Source organism: Propithecus coquereli, unplaced genomic scaffold, assembly GCF_000956105.1.
Source record: "Propithecus coquereli isolate 6110/MARCELLA unplaced genomic scaffold, Pcoq_1.0 Scaffold32, whole genome shotgun sequence".
NCBI classification, from domain to species: domain Eukaryota; kingdom Metazoa; phylum Chordata; class Mammalia; order Primates; family Indriidae; genus Propithecus; species Propithecus coquereli.
Window position 1 is genome coordinate 4,794,474 of NW_012148841.1, and position 16,503 is coordinate 4,810,976.

Here is a 16,503-nt window from a genome sequence, read left to right on the forward strand (position 1 = left end):
AAATAGGACTTAAGAGTTTAGAGTAAGGTGGATTTGAACTATATATAATGTTTGTTTAAACCAGTTTCTTTAAACATACATTCCCTGAAAAGGAATAAAGGAATTCTTTACAGCTTGGGATGATGAAGCAGGATACCCTGAATCATAATCAGTTTACACTTTTTAAAATTAAGTTTACAGGCTGGGCGCGGTGGCTCACGCCTGTAATCCTAGCACTCTGGGAGGCCGAGGCGGGCGGATTGTTTGAGCTCAGGAGTTCGAGACCAGCCTGAGCAAGAGCGACACCCCCGTCTCTACTAAAAATAGAAAGAAATTAATCGGACAACTAAAAATATATAGAAAAAATTTGCCAGGCTTGGTGGCACATGCCTGTAGTCCCGGCTACTCAGGAGGCTGAGGCAGTAGGATCACTTGAGCCCAGGAGTGTGAGGTTGCTGTGAGCTAGGCTAATGCCATGGCACTCACTCTAGCCCAGGCAACAGAGTGAGACTCTGTCTCAAAAAAAAAAAAAAAAAATTAAGTTTACATAACGTAGAAGTGTTCCATATATACTTCATTTTTTTTTGTGGTAACATAGATCTTTGAAGATCTGAAAATGAAGTCTTAAACAAATCTTAGTTTAATATATTTTATATCCAAGAATCTTACATTCAAATAAAACATGTATATAACTTTATAAAGCATATGTACTAAGTTAATTTTTCTATTAACATTTTCTAAATGTCTGTTTTTGATTTATTTTTGTTTTGAGCTCAGGTCACTGGAGATTTTGTTAGTCTTATACTTACAGATTGCCATGATTCAGAAGAGGTTTTCACTATTGTATAATAAATTCCCCAAAGTCTTTAGCACTTACCAAGTAGAATTACTCTTGAAAAAAAATGGAATCTAATTTGAAATATATTTCAGGAAGTTCATGGAGGAAATGAGCAATAATTCACACCAAAGTATGAAGAGCTCAATTTCTCCTCCTCCTGAATTACCTATTCTAAAAGAGCTGAGAGAGAGAGTTTCTCTACTAAATCAAATTCTGTGTAATTAAGATGTTTATGAATTAGGCTCAAGGGAAAAACTGCTTCTCTTGTACTGAATGAAATACAATACATCTTATGAGTGACATTTTTTACTCATATCTATTGAAGATAAAATAAAATAGCAGATCTCTTTTCTTTTACAAAGTAATATTCCAATTCATCTATGAGTACCTCTAACTTTGTAATTTGCTAGTTTTTATTTTTTAAAATACACTCCTATAAACTGAGTGGCTCTCGTATGTCACAGAGACTCCACAGTATGTAGAGTATAGGCCTAAGAACGTATTTATGTCTTAATATATAAATATAAAGCATTTATGATTTAATAACTTTCCTCTGTCTTGAAATGATAGAAACAAAAAAGGAGGAAAAATATAAAATCTCAAATCTTTAGGATATCCATAAGTAAAACCAAAGAAAAAAGGTACTATTCCTATAAATTATGAACAAATAATAGATTCTAGTTGGCTCAGTAATTACATATGATAAACACATGGGTATATATTTTTCTCTACTTGCTTCACTAAAAATAAGGTTTATTGGTGATTCTTAGCTTCTTTCTGGGTCATCTTTTCCATTGATTGAGGTTCTCATATCACTTTCTCTAAATCCCCTCTTGGCATGAAATGTCTGCATCACACCAGTTTAGCACTTGGTTACATACTATTACAGATGTCTCTATAATGGCTACTTGTCACTCAGGCAAGAAATATTTATGAGCATTTACTTACTGTGAGTCCCTGGGCTAGGAGCTGAGCATATCATGATGGACAAGACAGATTTTGTCCCAAGCCAAACTATTTGTTCTTCATGGCCTTTCTAAAAACACTTTACCTTTATTCCTCATTTGGCTAATGAATTCTATTAATCTGAAGAAAGAGCTGGCTACACTGAACAAGCATATTACTTGGTAAATTCTTGTAGAATGACTCAATGCAGGTTTATATCAAGGAAGTAACAAGCCTACACTTAACAAAACTACTCAAATACTTTTTTAAAGAATTAATTTCATTATATTTCTTTATTGCTCGAGATAAAGAGACTCTTTTCCAGACCTTTATTAAATAAGTCAAATAAACAAAATTATTTCAATTTAAATAAGTTAAATGAGTTAAATCCCTTCATTTAATCCCCTATTAAATAAGTTAAAGCCCCAAGCTGATACAGATCAGCTCTTCAGATAGACACAATTTTATCTGACATTGCTCATAGTTACCTGGGCCAGTCCTTCTGCTCCAGGAGGGCACTCGTGTCTCCTCTGCCATAATACCTTGCTTGTGTTTACTCCATCTCCTTACCTGGAAAACCTTTTTCTGTCCTTTCAAGTGACTCACCTTATTGGCTTTTAGGGATTCTCCTTTCTAAGAAGCCTCCCTGAAGGACCTAGTTAGGCCCTGCCACCACGGGCACCTATATACAGATCCACCCCTGTCTGTAACTATCTGGCATTTTCTAGAGGTTTCATATTCAGTATATATCTGGTGCCCTCTACTATACCATTAAGTGCTGTAAAAATGTTCTGCCTTCTCACTTTTTTGTCTTCATATTAAAGTTAGCTCAAGACAAAGCTGAGCACACAGCAACTACTCAGTGAAATTTTGTTAAATGGATGATGGATACAAAGTACTACCAGCATTTCCTTTGGACCCACAATCCTGCCTGGGAAAACAGAGTTTGGAGGTATCTGTAAGATAACGGTTTACAAGGGCATGATTTCAAATTTTTCTTCCTATCCCACAGGAAATCTAAAGGAAATGGGTAAATACTTGTAAGGCTGCAACCATAAATTCCACAAGTTGAATCTAATGAATCAAGTGAGGATTGTAGCAAATCGATGCCTCAGCACAGAAATGGATACGAGATCGTTCATTGGAATGAAAAAATGAAAAGTTCTTCTAAGAATATTTTAGGACACTTTTCAAGATGAGTTGGCTGTTGATAACCTGATAAACTTCAGCTTGCAGAACTTCATTTTCAGGATGCTTTAACTTTAAAAATCATTTGACTAAGATAGCCAAAGATACGTATATCTATTCATTATATATAATTATATATACACATATATACATACATTATATATGTGTATATACATAATGTATATATTATCTATATACATATAAGCATATATATATGGGAGAGCATTGCTGCTAAACATTGGCATGATAGAGTTTATTTGAGACAACCCTAGTAATTCAAGCAATTTCTATATAAGGTACTTGGGACTCTTGGATAACATCTGTCATGTAACTTAAAATGTTTACAAGAGCAATATGAAAATATCAACATAATAATTTCCCCAACTGTGGTTATATATGCCTAATTATGAGCATAACTTACCATTGAGGCCATAAATAATAATGGAAAACTACCTGAATCACTGTGCTACACAATGAACATTTTACATCCTAAAGGACTTCCTAACGAGTGACACTAAAACTGTCCATATTTAACCACAATTTTGGCATAGATTTGGAGAATTCTACAATACACAAAGAAACATAAATGTTGAAATGTCAACTTATAGTTTATTTATAACACACTTGATATAATTTTTGAATGCTATTGCTATTTTGGTATGCGGTTATTACGGGCTTATAAAGCCCAGGATGAATACACATAATAATGACATCTCTAGAATTTGTGTGTGCCTCAGTCTGGCCTTCACACCATCCGTGGAAACAGAATGATGTTTCACCCTCATACCTCATAAACATCCATATAAACAAATGATAATGAGAGGCACAGAATCACTTCTGGAAAGTTCTGCCCACTATACTATATTCACCATGCCACACCATGTACCATACAACAAATGATTTGCTACTATATTGTTTCTCTGTCACCCTCCAAAGTTTTACTCTCAAAATACATTAAGTAAATTCCCTAATGAAGTTTCTAAACAATAAATTATAATTTCTTTTACTAAATATGTTTCATTCCTAATGGAATGTTAAAAATTTCACTTTTGATTCTAAAACTGTCACTCAAAAAGATTTCTGAAAGTATTTTTTAGTTATAAACTTGAGATCTTTCCTTCTTTCCCTCCTTGCCATCGATCTATAATCTATGTATCTATCTATGAATCATCTATCTATCTATCATCTATCTGATCTAACTCCCCAGTTCTGTTACTCTTCCAGTCTTCTAACCCAGGACTCAAATCCGTGCTTTAAATAACACAGACTGGCCTGAAGGCTGCAGCCCTCTGGCTTGTGGGGAATCAAGGGCTCTTGCTAAGTCACGTATTGGGTCTATTTCCAAGACCCTTGGCCTGGTACTTGTTCTGGGTTTTGAGTCTCAGGTACTACACCCTACATTCTCTGATTAACTCTTCTTCTTGGTCCTTTTTCATCAGCTCTATTCCAAGTGGTATTGTAATTGGTGCAACAGAAGGGCAAGGAAATAGAGAATCTCTGCCAGATTAGCAGTACACCCTTACTATTCACAAAAAAACTTTTTTCTCCTTTAATGAATAGTAATTTAATTGGTGCTGGATCTCTCCACCCTTGAATGAAGTGCAAATACTAAGTAGTATTGTGACACATATATTTTAAAGTGGATTATCTCGTGTTCTTTAATTGCCTAAAGATAATATCTGAAATTAATGATCAATGCTCTAACAAAACGCAAGAATAAACACTGAGAATACTGATAAATTGGTAACCACTATTCAGCTTATTTTCATATATTAATGACATAATATATAGAACCTCTAAGTTACCTGTCATGCTACAATTTTAAAAATTTGTTTCTTTAGAACCACAACTTTAAGAAAATGAACTTTATTTTTTTCCTGATTATAAAAGCATTACATGCTCATTATATCAAAGTTAGGATACACTTGCTAATAAATCAAAGAAAACTCATTAAAAAAAACATTCTTTTTGTTTTTGCTAACACTTCTTATGACCACAGATGGACTTATGAATTGTCTGTACATTGTTGTAGGTAATACTGTGAATTCGAGAAGAAAATAACCCAAAATATAACTGCATGGTTTCACATAATTCCTCCTACACACACTGGAACAAGGCACACTGATGAAAAAGTGACCAAAGTATGACTTGAAGAAAACTGCTCTTCAGCACAACCAACCACGGTGGGCTCCTGGCTGTAGAATGCTGATTTGCAATTTAGAACAGAAGGCTACTGAGGGACACAGTCCTTTCGCTAACGGTGGATCTCCCAAGAGGTGGAGGAGGCTGGGTAGATGCTGTCCCCGGCACGGGTGCCAGATACCAGCAACTCTCATGCCACAGGGAGAGGCCAGAGGAGGTTTGCCTGTTATGTGACCAATATCAATAAAGCTAGACCCCATCTAGAAGATAGAATCTTCTTTCCTAAAACATTTCCTTTATGAATTTTTACAAGTTATTTATAAATATATACCTTTGAAAATTGAAATGAAAAGTAATAGAATGGACAGCAAAACTGCAAACACTTAATCAAAAGGGACCTTATTACATTGAATGCTTTGGGTAGGGACTTTTGCCTCTAATATAAAAACACTTAAAAGAAATAGTGCCAGATATAGTCATTTTTTCATTATCTGTGCCTGAATTAAACATACATTATTTATGTCAAACATGAAGCCTTAATTGGTTTCTTTTAGCCACCAGTAATTATCTCTCTCACTACCAGTTAGTCTCAGAGCTCAGGAAATTGAACAGATTTCAATCTTAACCTGAGAAAAACATAACTAGTAAAATAACTCCGCTGTAATAGAATAACTCAATGCATTCGAAATCCATATGTAAATCATTTTAAGATGTTTTGGATTATCTGTAGCATTTTGAATACCACTCAGTGCTGGAGAGAAGTGAGAACAGAATGTAGCTTTTAAAATTATTTATTTCACTTTAAAAATGTTTTACACTATTTACTGCAAAGTTAAGACTTACTCTTCTTAAATCCAAAAGTATTTGGCATTATAATCCTGATTGTACACTATGATTAAAACAAACATTTCCAAGTTAAATTGCTATAATCGCTAAAAACACTTACCAATGGAAAATTGGAGGACAGAGGCTGTTGTTGTATTAAGGCCTGTGGTAATCTAGAACAAAAATATATACAAAAATCAGACAAGATAGAAAGAGAGAATGAGAAAAAAGAGGAAAGAAAGGATCCATTAACAGAGGCTGTATTTATCCAGTTGTTAGTTCATTTTTATCAATGTGTCTGAACACAGATATACTAATATTTCCTGCTCCTCTATGAGGAACAAAGCGGTGAGATGTTGACTTAGGCATGGAGAGTAAATTTCTCAGGGTCCTGCTGAAAACTGCTTTCAGTGGAAGGTCATCTTGTGAAGGTATCTAACATATGTCCTCTCTACCACCTCCCCTCCACCCTACCACATCAACAGATCCAGGACCCAAAGCGAATGTCATAAAAAAGCTACCAAACAAAAACTGGGAGGTAAATTAAAAGCGAATGAATAGAATAAGATTATTTCGAAAAGGAAATAGAACTACAACATGTAAAGGGTCCAGGATTTCTTTGAGGGTGGTGTGATAAAATGGTCTAAAATCGGTTATGATAATGATTACATAACTTGGTGAATAAACCAAAAACCCTGAATCATGTACTTTAAATGAATGAATGTAGAATCTGTGGATTATTTCTTAATAAAATATCCCCCTCCCCAAAAAAGAAAACATAGAATTATGGACATAGAAATAACCTTCCAACACAGTTCTGCTACTTTTCTTTAGTTTTACGAAGAAGCATGGTTAAACAAATCGTCCCCCTTCTGAAAGAGAATGGTACCTTATTTATTTTTAAAATTTTATTTATTTATTCTTTGGATCTTGCTTTGACCCATAGCAGCTCAAATGAGATGAGAATTAAGATTCTCATTTTGTTGGGTTCCTGAACCCTATCTGCTAAAGTATGGGATGCTTCACATGACTCCACTCTATAAAATAGAAGTGTATAACTGTGTTTCCACTGTGGCAGAAGAAGTGGGCTGTCCTACTTTTGCTTCTTACAGGTCTTAATAACATCTTTAGACATTTCCCTACACTTTGCAAGCCCCATGTGATAGAGTCCACAGCTGCAGAAAGGTCAAGTGCTAGACAGTTCATGAATAGCCTTAGGGAATGAGGGAGCAAGGCTCTTGCTCTGCCAGAATTCAGGTGAGATGTCAATATCAGAAGATGGGATGTGTGTGGATATCAAAAGATCTACATCATGATTTGGAAAGATGCCTGAACATGTGCTTTAACTATATGGCTTTCAAATTCAATGAGGAAGCAAGAAAGGTAATAGAGGGGAGGGCAAGAAAGACATTTTATAAAATGTCCAGCAAAAAGTATCAGTGTCAGCTTCTAATTTATTTTAACAAAAGCAAAAATCGCTGGTGTCAGAGTGATGGAGGAAATTCTCTCTATATTTAATTTGAATCCCTCATTATTACTGATTATGATTGAAAAGACAACTGGCCCACCATGCCCATATAACTCTGTTCCCTGTCCCCTTGCCCCGACCAGAGTCCTCAGACAAAAATATACCAATAAAATTCCCTTTAAAAGAAATCTGTTTTCTTCAGAGCTTTTATTTGTCCTCATGAGTTTCCACTTGGATAATTCGATCTTAAAATCCAAAAAGGCACAACACCAAAAGAGAAGTTTTTAAAAATTCACACATAAATTGAATGAACATTCTTTTCCCCTCCGATTTTATGTAACTGAATAGATTCCCAGGTGAATTATGAAACACTTCTAGATATAGGTTATTTAAAACAATAGTATTTTGTAAGTTAAAAGCATCATGGTTATGGTTACTGCCAGTGCATTAAATATACTAAAGAGTCTTAGATACTTATCCTGGTGGTGTAATATACTAAATGATGCTTGTGTAACCTCTGTGATAAGCCATGACCTCTAGCGAACAGCAAGTTGCATGAAATATTGCCAAATTTCAAATTCTATGTGCTAACTGAGGGTAACCCTAGACTTTGATTACTCATTGATTCTATTTTTTTTTTCCCTAGGGAGTCTAAGGACTAGTAGAATGGTTAATGCTCATTTTTTTTTTTTAACCTTTACCCATTTATTTTATTAGTAAAATTGTCAGCTATGAGAAAGACCAGAAAAGATGGGGGGGAGTGGATTGCCTTTAAAATCTACTCACCTATATTTACAATTGGGTATTATAAATTATTTATTGATCTTGAGTTCAAATATGTAATTTTAGTCTGTAAAGCTATTAAGCCTTTATATCTGGCATTCTGAAAACAAAAGGTCCTCTTAAAGAGCCTTTGATAAATAATATAGCAGCTATGAATGTCTGATAGAGAACTTTTTTCCTACCAAATCTCAGTGCTCTTAGATTATCAAATACACTCCAAACTAAAGAAAATCTGAAGAATTCACTGTAGGTGAAGATGTTGATTCTGCACCTCTTCCCTGCAAATTTTTATTGGGTTTCATACTATTTTAGCCCAAACTCATCCTTGTAATTAAAATGCATTTCCAAATATGGGAAAATAATTTAGTAAATAATTTATTTTAAAAAGTGGAGGATAACATAACTCATTTCATTTTAAATTCTGAGAGCACATTTTCCCTTAAAGGAGTGGGTAAATAAACTTCTCTTTACCTTCATTTTACAGTAGGAAAATGAACCAAGTTCAGGGTCACCACTTGAAATACAGACTTCGCTGGTTTAAATAAAACGTGTGAGGGCTGCATAGCACAGTAGTAGTAGAAATACAGACTTGTGGTATGTTCAGCTAACAACACGTGCCACCTCTTACTGACTCTGACTGCTATTGAAATGAAATCGCAATTTAACTAAATTCACAAAATGGAGATACTCTTTTGTGCATTTTAAAAGATAAAGCCTTAGCTTACTAAGGTTCTTTGAGGCTTTTTTGTCTCACAACTTTAGTAAGAATTGGATTTATGAAAAATAAGTAGGCATATTGTTTAAAAAGTGGTGTTTGGGGGCTGATAACTTTCATCAGTTCTCATGCGCAACAATTTTGACTGGTTCAGTTTTGAAGTATCATGCGAATGTCTGGATTTTAGTAAACATAACGTTAACTGACAATGGAATTCCTCACTTTTCATTTGATTGATCTGTCTTCTGTAAACGCAACTTGGGTACAATATATATTTTTGCTCTGGGACATTAACACAGTATAAAAATTATTGAATACTAGAAGTTGCTAGTGTAAACTGTGGACATCATCCCATCACTCTCAATCTATCCGATTCTATTCCCTTTGGATCTATAATACAAACTCATCTTAGGGAAATACTTATGAAGGAAATATAAAACTGTATACTTTTTTATTTCTCAGATGAAGATAATTATTTTGAATATTTTCCTTTTTAGTTGAAAGGCTAATCTCACATAAATTATATACAATTCAAACTTAGCCCACCATATATATCCACTTTAATGCTAAATAAACTGGGATCTAGTAAAACAATTAGGATTAAATATACATGGGATCACATAAACTAGATACTTCAGTTTTACGCTATGGAAATATGAATTATGGCATTATATTCTTAGACACTTTTATTTCCTATTAACCAGTAGAAACAAAAAGAATTTGCCAAGCATTTCCAGAAATATTATTGAATGGGGGCACCTTCTAAAAGAGGCATTTATTCTCAGCTCAATTAACTACGGTAAAAATTTAATTTTGTTTTAAGGTTTATAGATAATTAATTCAGTCATGGTACATTATTTAAAATGTACTAGTGAACCTATTTTTTTAAGAAAAACTTTACTACCAGAGTCACACTTGTCTGCAAGAATATTATAACACTTTGTGAGACTTGAATTATGAGCACCTATTATTTTAATTTGCATCCAATTAATTCTGTTTGTGTTCTAATTTCAACCAAAATCCCCTCAATTCATCAATGTTCTGAAGCTTGTATCTTTAATAAATTAAATGTATCTATTGCCATGAAAAGGGGTATTCAAGCAGCATAAAGTAAGAACGACGTTACAAAAATTAATTGGCTTTCACATTTCGATAACTAAATCTTCTTTTAATTGCCTACCTAGGCTTTTTTCTCCCTTTACTTTGGAAGCCAGTCTTTCGGCAACTTTTAAAGTTAATGATTTTGAAATACAATGTGTGACATAGGGGTGAAAAATACAACCTGTTTCTAAAAGCCCCCTGAAAAGGAAGATGTGGGAGAAAAAAGGAGAAGAAGCATCGAAGCCCAAGTTGAAAAGCAGAAAAGCAAAGCATAAGAGACATTATAACAACAGTATTAGGAGCAAAGGAATTGAGCCAGGATACTTATATCCTTTTTCAAGAAGGGAAAATAAATGTAGTCTTCATGCCAGAAAGAAGTACCAAGTAACAACAAAAGGCTCATTAGCCACATGTTGGTGGCTAGTGGTTTCATTGCTTTCAATTTGGAATGCGCATGTAAAACGAAAATTGTACATGTGATTTGGCAAGCAAAGACTAATAATCGGTCCAAATGAAAGGAAAATAACTTGCTCCTAAGTAATTTGGCATGAACCAGAATTTTTTAAAAGCTGGTTTATTCAGTGTGCTCTTTCACTTAAAAAAAATGCATCAAAGTTCCACTATTGTCAGGAACCAACATTTAAAAGTAATGTGATAAAATTGAACATCTAACATTTTTTACTCGAAAGGAGAAAATAAGGACAATTTGAAGAACATGGCTTTATACAAGAACTTAGAAAGTAAAAAATTATTTATTACAGGTATTATATAAAATATCCATATTTTTCAAAAGCCATCAAACAATAGTGATGCACCCATGTTTAATGACACTCACTGATGCTGCTAGTTTTATTACTGAATTATTTATTTTTACCTTTGAAAATAGACCATAAAAATCACCTCATAATATAAACAATACTTCAAATTTTTATCTGAACTATAAGAGTATAAGAGAAACTTCTGCTGGCAAAAAGCTCAGTAAACACACGAGTGGAATAATGTACATAAATAGCATATATTTACCAGTTCTCGTGGACCATATGGCTCACAGAAGGTGACAGCATTGCCATGCATAATTGCACCGCACTGTTCTCCGGTCTCACAGTTGTTACATTCAACCCTGCGGGAACACAGAGCACAGTCCCAGTCTGAGAACTAAGCAGCACAAGGTGGTTCATTGCTCAGGTAAGAAAAGATGTAATAGTTACTGTCACTCAGTTCAAGTCACCATTTTGAGAAAGGTAATGGTACTTTGTATAATAGCAGGGTTAAAAAGACCTGAAACCAGAAAGACTTAAATATAAATCCCAATTCTTTCAGTTACTCACTGTGGTGGGCAAGTTACTTAACCTCCCAAAGTTTCAGTTTCCTCACTTACAAAATGAGGATAACGATACCAACCTAAATCTCGCATAGCTATCGTGAGGATGAAATGAGAGACTATAAAACACAGAATACAGAACCAATCTCGTACTAGGCAGTTAATAATGCAAGATGGTATTATTATCAATATTACATATCTGTATGACTGATACAAGGATGTCTGCAGGTATTAAAAATAAGCAAAGTAATATCCACTTATGTAATGCACTAAAAACCTATGTCTCTGAAATCAAAAGATGTTTAACAAATTTTAAAACTTTTTCTTCTGAGCTATGGTCAGTGTAAATGTTTAAAATAACTGTCCTCAAACAAATTTGTATGTATACATTCCACCATGCTAAAAATAATGAAATAAGACTACATTATCCTAAGTGAGGTATCTAAACAATGGAAAAACAAAAACTACATGTACTTGCTATTAAATGGAACAAAAAGATGAGTACACATGTGTACAGAGGGAAGTAAAACTCAGTGGAAATCAAGCAGGGGGAGGGGAGAGGAGAGGATGGGTGAAAACCTACCTAATGAGTACAATGTACATTATCTGGGTGATGGGCACACCTATGACATTGACTCAAGCATAACAAAATCGATACATGTAACCAAAAACATTTGTACCCCATAATATTTTGAAATAAAAAAAGAAAAAAATAATCAAATACTTTAAAAAGTTTAATTATATAATAAAGTAAAAACCTTCAATGAAATGTATGATTTTTGGTATTAGCATAATGCAATAATTAAGAAAACTATTCACCCTTTCCACCAAAGAAGGCAAATTTTTTTTTAGTGATTCGCAAATTTGTTCAAACTTTTAGCCACTTTTATCTGCTCATGTCATAGACAAAAATGTGATAATCTGCCTAATTTGTTCTATGAGAAAAATAGGATTATTTTTAAAAACTATTAAATATATCTCCAAATAATTAAATAATGCTAATAGCAAAAAAGGACTACATTTAATCTACATATTAGTATGAAATATATATAAATTCTAATTCAAGCAAATTTTGGACACTGAGTTACTATGTTAACCTTGCAAATAATGTAAAGCCGCTATCTTTATTACTATAAAGTGGTTAATGAAACCCTAGGACAGGATCTAAAAAATATATTTATTCATGTCTTTATCTAGTAGAAGATATGCATGTTCTGGATTTGACCTTGTATATTTACAGTTACATTTACAATGCTCTGCACTGTGACATTTCAACCTACAATCATTACATGCCTAGAAAGAAAGAGCTATGTTTCCCTGTCTGAACCTCAAACCACATGAGGGCTGTATTTCATGCAGAAAGAACATTTTCAAAGACTTTCACATTCCAGGTGCCAAACATTGTGGAAAGGGCACTATGCCCTTTGTTTCAGAGATTATTGTATTACGCTCTTTCAGCTGTTTGTTAATTTCAGAGAGAAGGAGAAGGAACTCCCATCCAAGTAGGAAGACGACAAAAGTGTGAAAGGAGCCCATAAAGCCAAGAGGCAGAAGCATAATAAATAAGTGGAAACTTGGCAAATAAATGTCAGTACTTCCTATGTTTAATGCATGGAGTAAATGATGGGTATTATTCTAATCTTTTGAGCTGCATTTCCACACAAGAACACAACGCCCAAGAACTTTAATTTTTTTATAGAAAAAACAAAAAAGGATTTTTGATATGGAATTTGAAATGCTAGTATCTCACAGCATCACAAATCTTCGTAGGAGATTTAACGCTTCTCTTGATTACTGTGGGGCAGGATGATAACAAAATGTCCTTGACATTAGAGGAGAGACGTAGTAATAGCTTCATAATGACAACAAACCTGTCTCTTGTTCACCATTTATGGCATGTTCCTTTATGGCATGTTGTATTCCATAAATATTTGTTGAATGAATAAATGAATATAAGACAACTTCATAAATACAACTATTTTTAAGGTCTGAGGTCTAAAGAACTCAGAATAGCATGATGTGTTACCTGCTATTACTATTATTATCATGGATTTCTACCACTTTCATCTACTCCAGAACTGGAATATTAGTTTCCGGCCCCTCCCCCAGAGAACCTATTATTACATGAGCAACTTACTACTATTTTTCTATTAATAATTCTTTAAACTGATTATGATTGTGATAAAAGTACAGAGAAGTAGCACAAAAATTATGGTGGGTTTCATTGGTGATAGATGAGGATTATTTGGCTTCCAAGTCATTGTGAAATGGCTTGAGAGAAACATCAACTTTGACAAAGAAAGAAGTGAAGGAATGTAGAAATCACACAGTGGCTCTCTGCCATTGCCTCCAGTGACTCTAAACTAAAAGTGTCACTCCTGATGTGAAATTTGGGGCCTGCTTTTTAAATTTCTATAGCAATCATTCTATCTACACGTATTGGTCAGCAGTTTCCAAATCAACCATATATCAAAAAATGTATATATGATGTATGTATTACAGGTCCCTTCTTCCATAGTTTTGATTAAACAGAATTCAAGTAGGACCTGGATAACGGTATATTGTTTAAAGGTGGTGGCCTACAGTCTGGAATTAGGGAACCTTGAATAGACAACAGATGTTTGATGTGTTTGGAGAATCACTTCTATTTTGTGGAATAACAAAATAGTAAACACAAGAAAAGAGCAAACATATACAGCTATTCTTTCCATTTGACTCAACAACTCCTCCAGACCTTTCTCTTCTTCATTGTGCTTTCTATATCCAGAAATTTAAAATAAAATTTAAAAGGCATTGGTACCCTATTGAAGAAACTAAAAGATTTATAATTATTGGATATTATCCACTGGGGTTGCTGCTATTTGGAAAAACAATGGCTTCACCAAGGACTGACGGGACAAATCTATCAGATCCCTGCCAAGGTCTTTTAGATGTCCTTTGCTTGAATTTCTCACAGTCTGGGTTTGTCAACATAATTTATTTTAATTTACCCTGAATGCCCATCCCTCTAGGTGGTCAAATCCAACCCTCTCTTAGCTTCCTGTGTTGCCATTTATTCACTTGTCATTTATTAATTCATTCTTGTATTTAGTAAACTTATGTTGAGGATTTGCAGGCCCTGTGGTATAAAGACCAATAAAACACCATCATTTTCTTCCAGGAGCTTACACTCGAAATGAAAAGGCAGAGAAGTAAACAAACAATTACAACAGAGGATGTCAATGCAATGATAGCTATTTATTGGATTCCATTATGTGCCAGATCCCGCAGGGGCAGGGAACCTGCAGCCTCAAGACCACATGTGGCCCTCTGGATCCTTGAATGCGGCCCCGCGAACAAATTAAAAGGACGCATTCTGTAAAATTTGGATTCGGTCAAAAGGCCATACTCAAGGATCCATAAGGCCACATGTGGCTCCAAGGTCGCAGGTTCCCCACCCCTAGAACTTAGCCTACAGTTTGCAATTTGGACCTAGAGCTTGCTAACTCCAATACTCACGACACTTTTCGTTGCTCCTTACTCTTTATAACAGGAATATACACTGGTTGTGATGGTACCTAATCCAGACTGGGAAGTAAGGAAAAGCTTTCAAAGAAGGGGGCCCCAGAACTGGTCCTGAATCAGAAATAGAAGTTACTCAAGCAAGGAAAAAAGGTGAGTGTGTAATAGGGCACAGGAAATGCAGAAATCATGACATACGAGCTTAACTATTAGTTCAGTGGGTCAGTATGGCTGGAATCATACTGTACATGTAGAAGGACCACAAAGGATGGGGCTAGAAAGTGGGGACCAGTTCATGGAAGGCTTCACGCACTATTTGCCAAGCAACAGGTACTGATAGGAGCTCCACAAACAATACCTCAGTTAATTCGTATAAAACCCTCTCCCTCTATTTTTTATCCTCATTTAGTAAACTGCAGAACTGGAATTCAAATTCCCGTTGTTTCCAAAGTCATGATGCAAATCCAACTTTAGGAAAATTACTGATATTATAGAAAATAAAGGATTAGAGGTAGAAAAGACTGGGGGCTACAGATGTAACCCAAGTAAGATACAATAATGCTTTGAGATAAGGTGGGGATGGAGCAAAGTAGAAAAGCCATTTCAAGTGTTCCACAGCCATATGTGACTGGCACGTACAATATTAATATTATTCAGCATGACTCTACAGAATTACAGGACTTGGAAACTGCCTGCTTTCTGGTTCTTCTGACAGTTGGAGATGACCAGTCGAACTTTTACAACTTCAGTGAAAGGAGATTGGGACCAACATGACAGGTTAAGATCTGGCTGAAATCATGGAAGTATATATTTTTAAGGGTTTGGGGAGAGGGGAGGGTATACAAAGTAAGAAGAAAAGAATGGATCCCTGGGGAGCAATCACATTGCTCTTGGTCTGGTCTGGAAAGCTCTAACCACCATCATGACCCCTCAGTGTGTATCAATCCAAGCCTATCTCCATTTACTCTTCCATGATTATTGGCACTGGGGTTCACTTCTATACATGTTCCTAACCAACCTGTGCTGCCCATCAAAGTGAGTTTCCCAATATTTTTTCTATCATTAAAGTTAAGCATTGTACAACTACTCATAGGAATGTCATTATCATAAAGGGAAAGATAAATCATGAACACAATGATCCCAATAGAGACCAGACAAGACGATACAGACAGCAAACTGGTGGTCATGGCTTCCCAGAAGAAAACAAGGTTAATGTTAAAAACATACAGATGTAAATAAACATCTAAATTCCAAGAAAAGTAATTCCTGGCTCACCCCAGAATTTGAAACAATACTTATATGCCCAAGTGCTCGTTCAGTCCTATCCTTCTCACTGTCTCAGAATGCATCTGTGTCTAACAATTTAACTAGCTTGAGTAGAATTAGATATTTAACCCCAAAGGATGGTGGTCTTTGTGAAGACCATCTGAATGTTCTGAAATTCTACTCTTCCTTTTCAGAAAAGTTCTCTGAGTTCCTAAGAACTAGGGATTACTTTGCTGGATGATGAGTGATTCAATTTTCTTTAGGCTCAGAGCAAAAACACAAAACCAAAATGCTGTCGTTTGTTGCTGGCATTTTAAACCCACAGCCTCACAACTGAATTTTTCCTACTTTCTCATTCTCTCAGGAAAATGATGGGCTTTATAAAGCTAGGTAACATACTCTTTCGAGATTTGTGGGAAGAAGGATGTTTT

At 34.8% G+C, this 16,503-nt stretch overlaps 1 protein-coding gene across 1 annotated transcript in view; it reads right to left on the minus strand.

Moving 5' to 3' along the window:
• Window positions 1–16,503, minus strand: part of RELN (reelin) — a 462,655-nt gene that overhangs the window by 226,270 nt on the left and 219,882 nt on the right. The window contains exons 7-8 of the mRNA XM_012650296.1: window positions 11,008–11,104; window positions 6,039–6,090 (exon numbers count right to left, since the gene is read on the minus strand). Coding sequence (XP_012505750.1) covers window positions 6,039–6,090; window positions 11,008–11,104 — 149 coding nt within the window. The remainder of the gene's footprint in view (window positions 1–6,038; window positions 6,091–11,007; window positions 11,105–16,503) is intronic.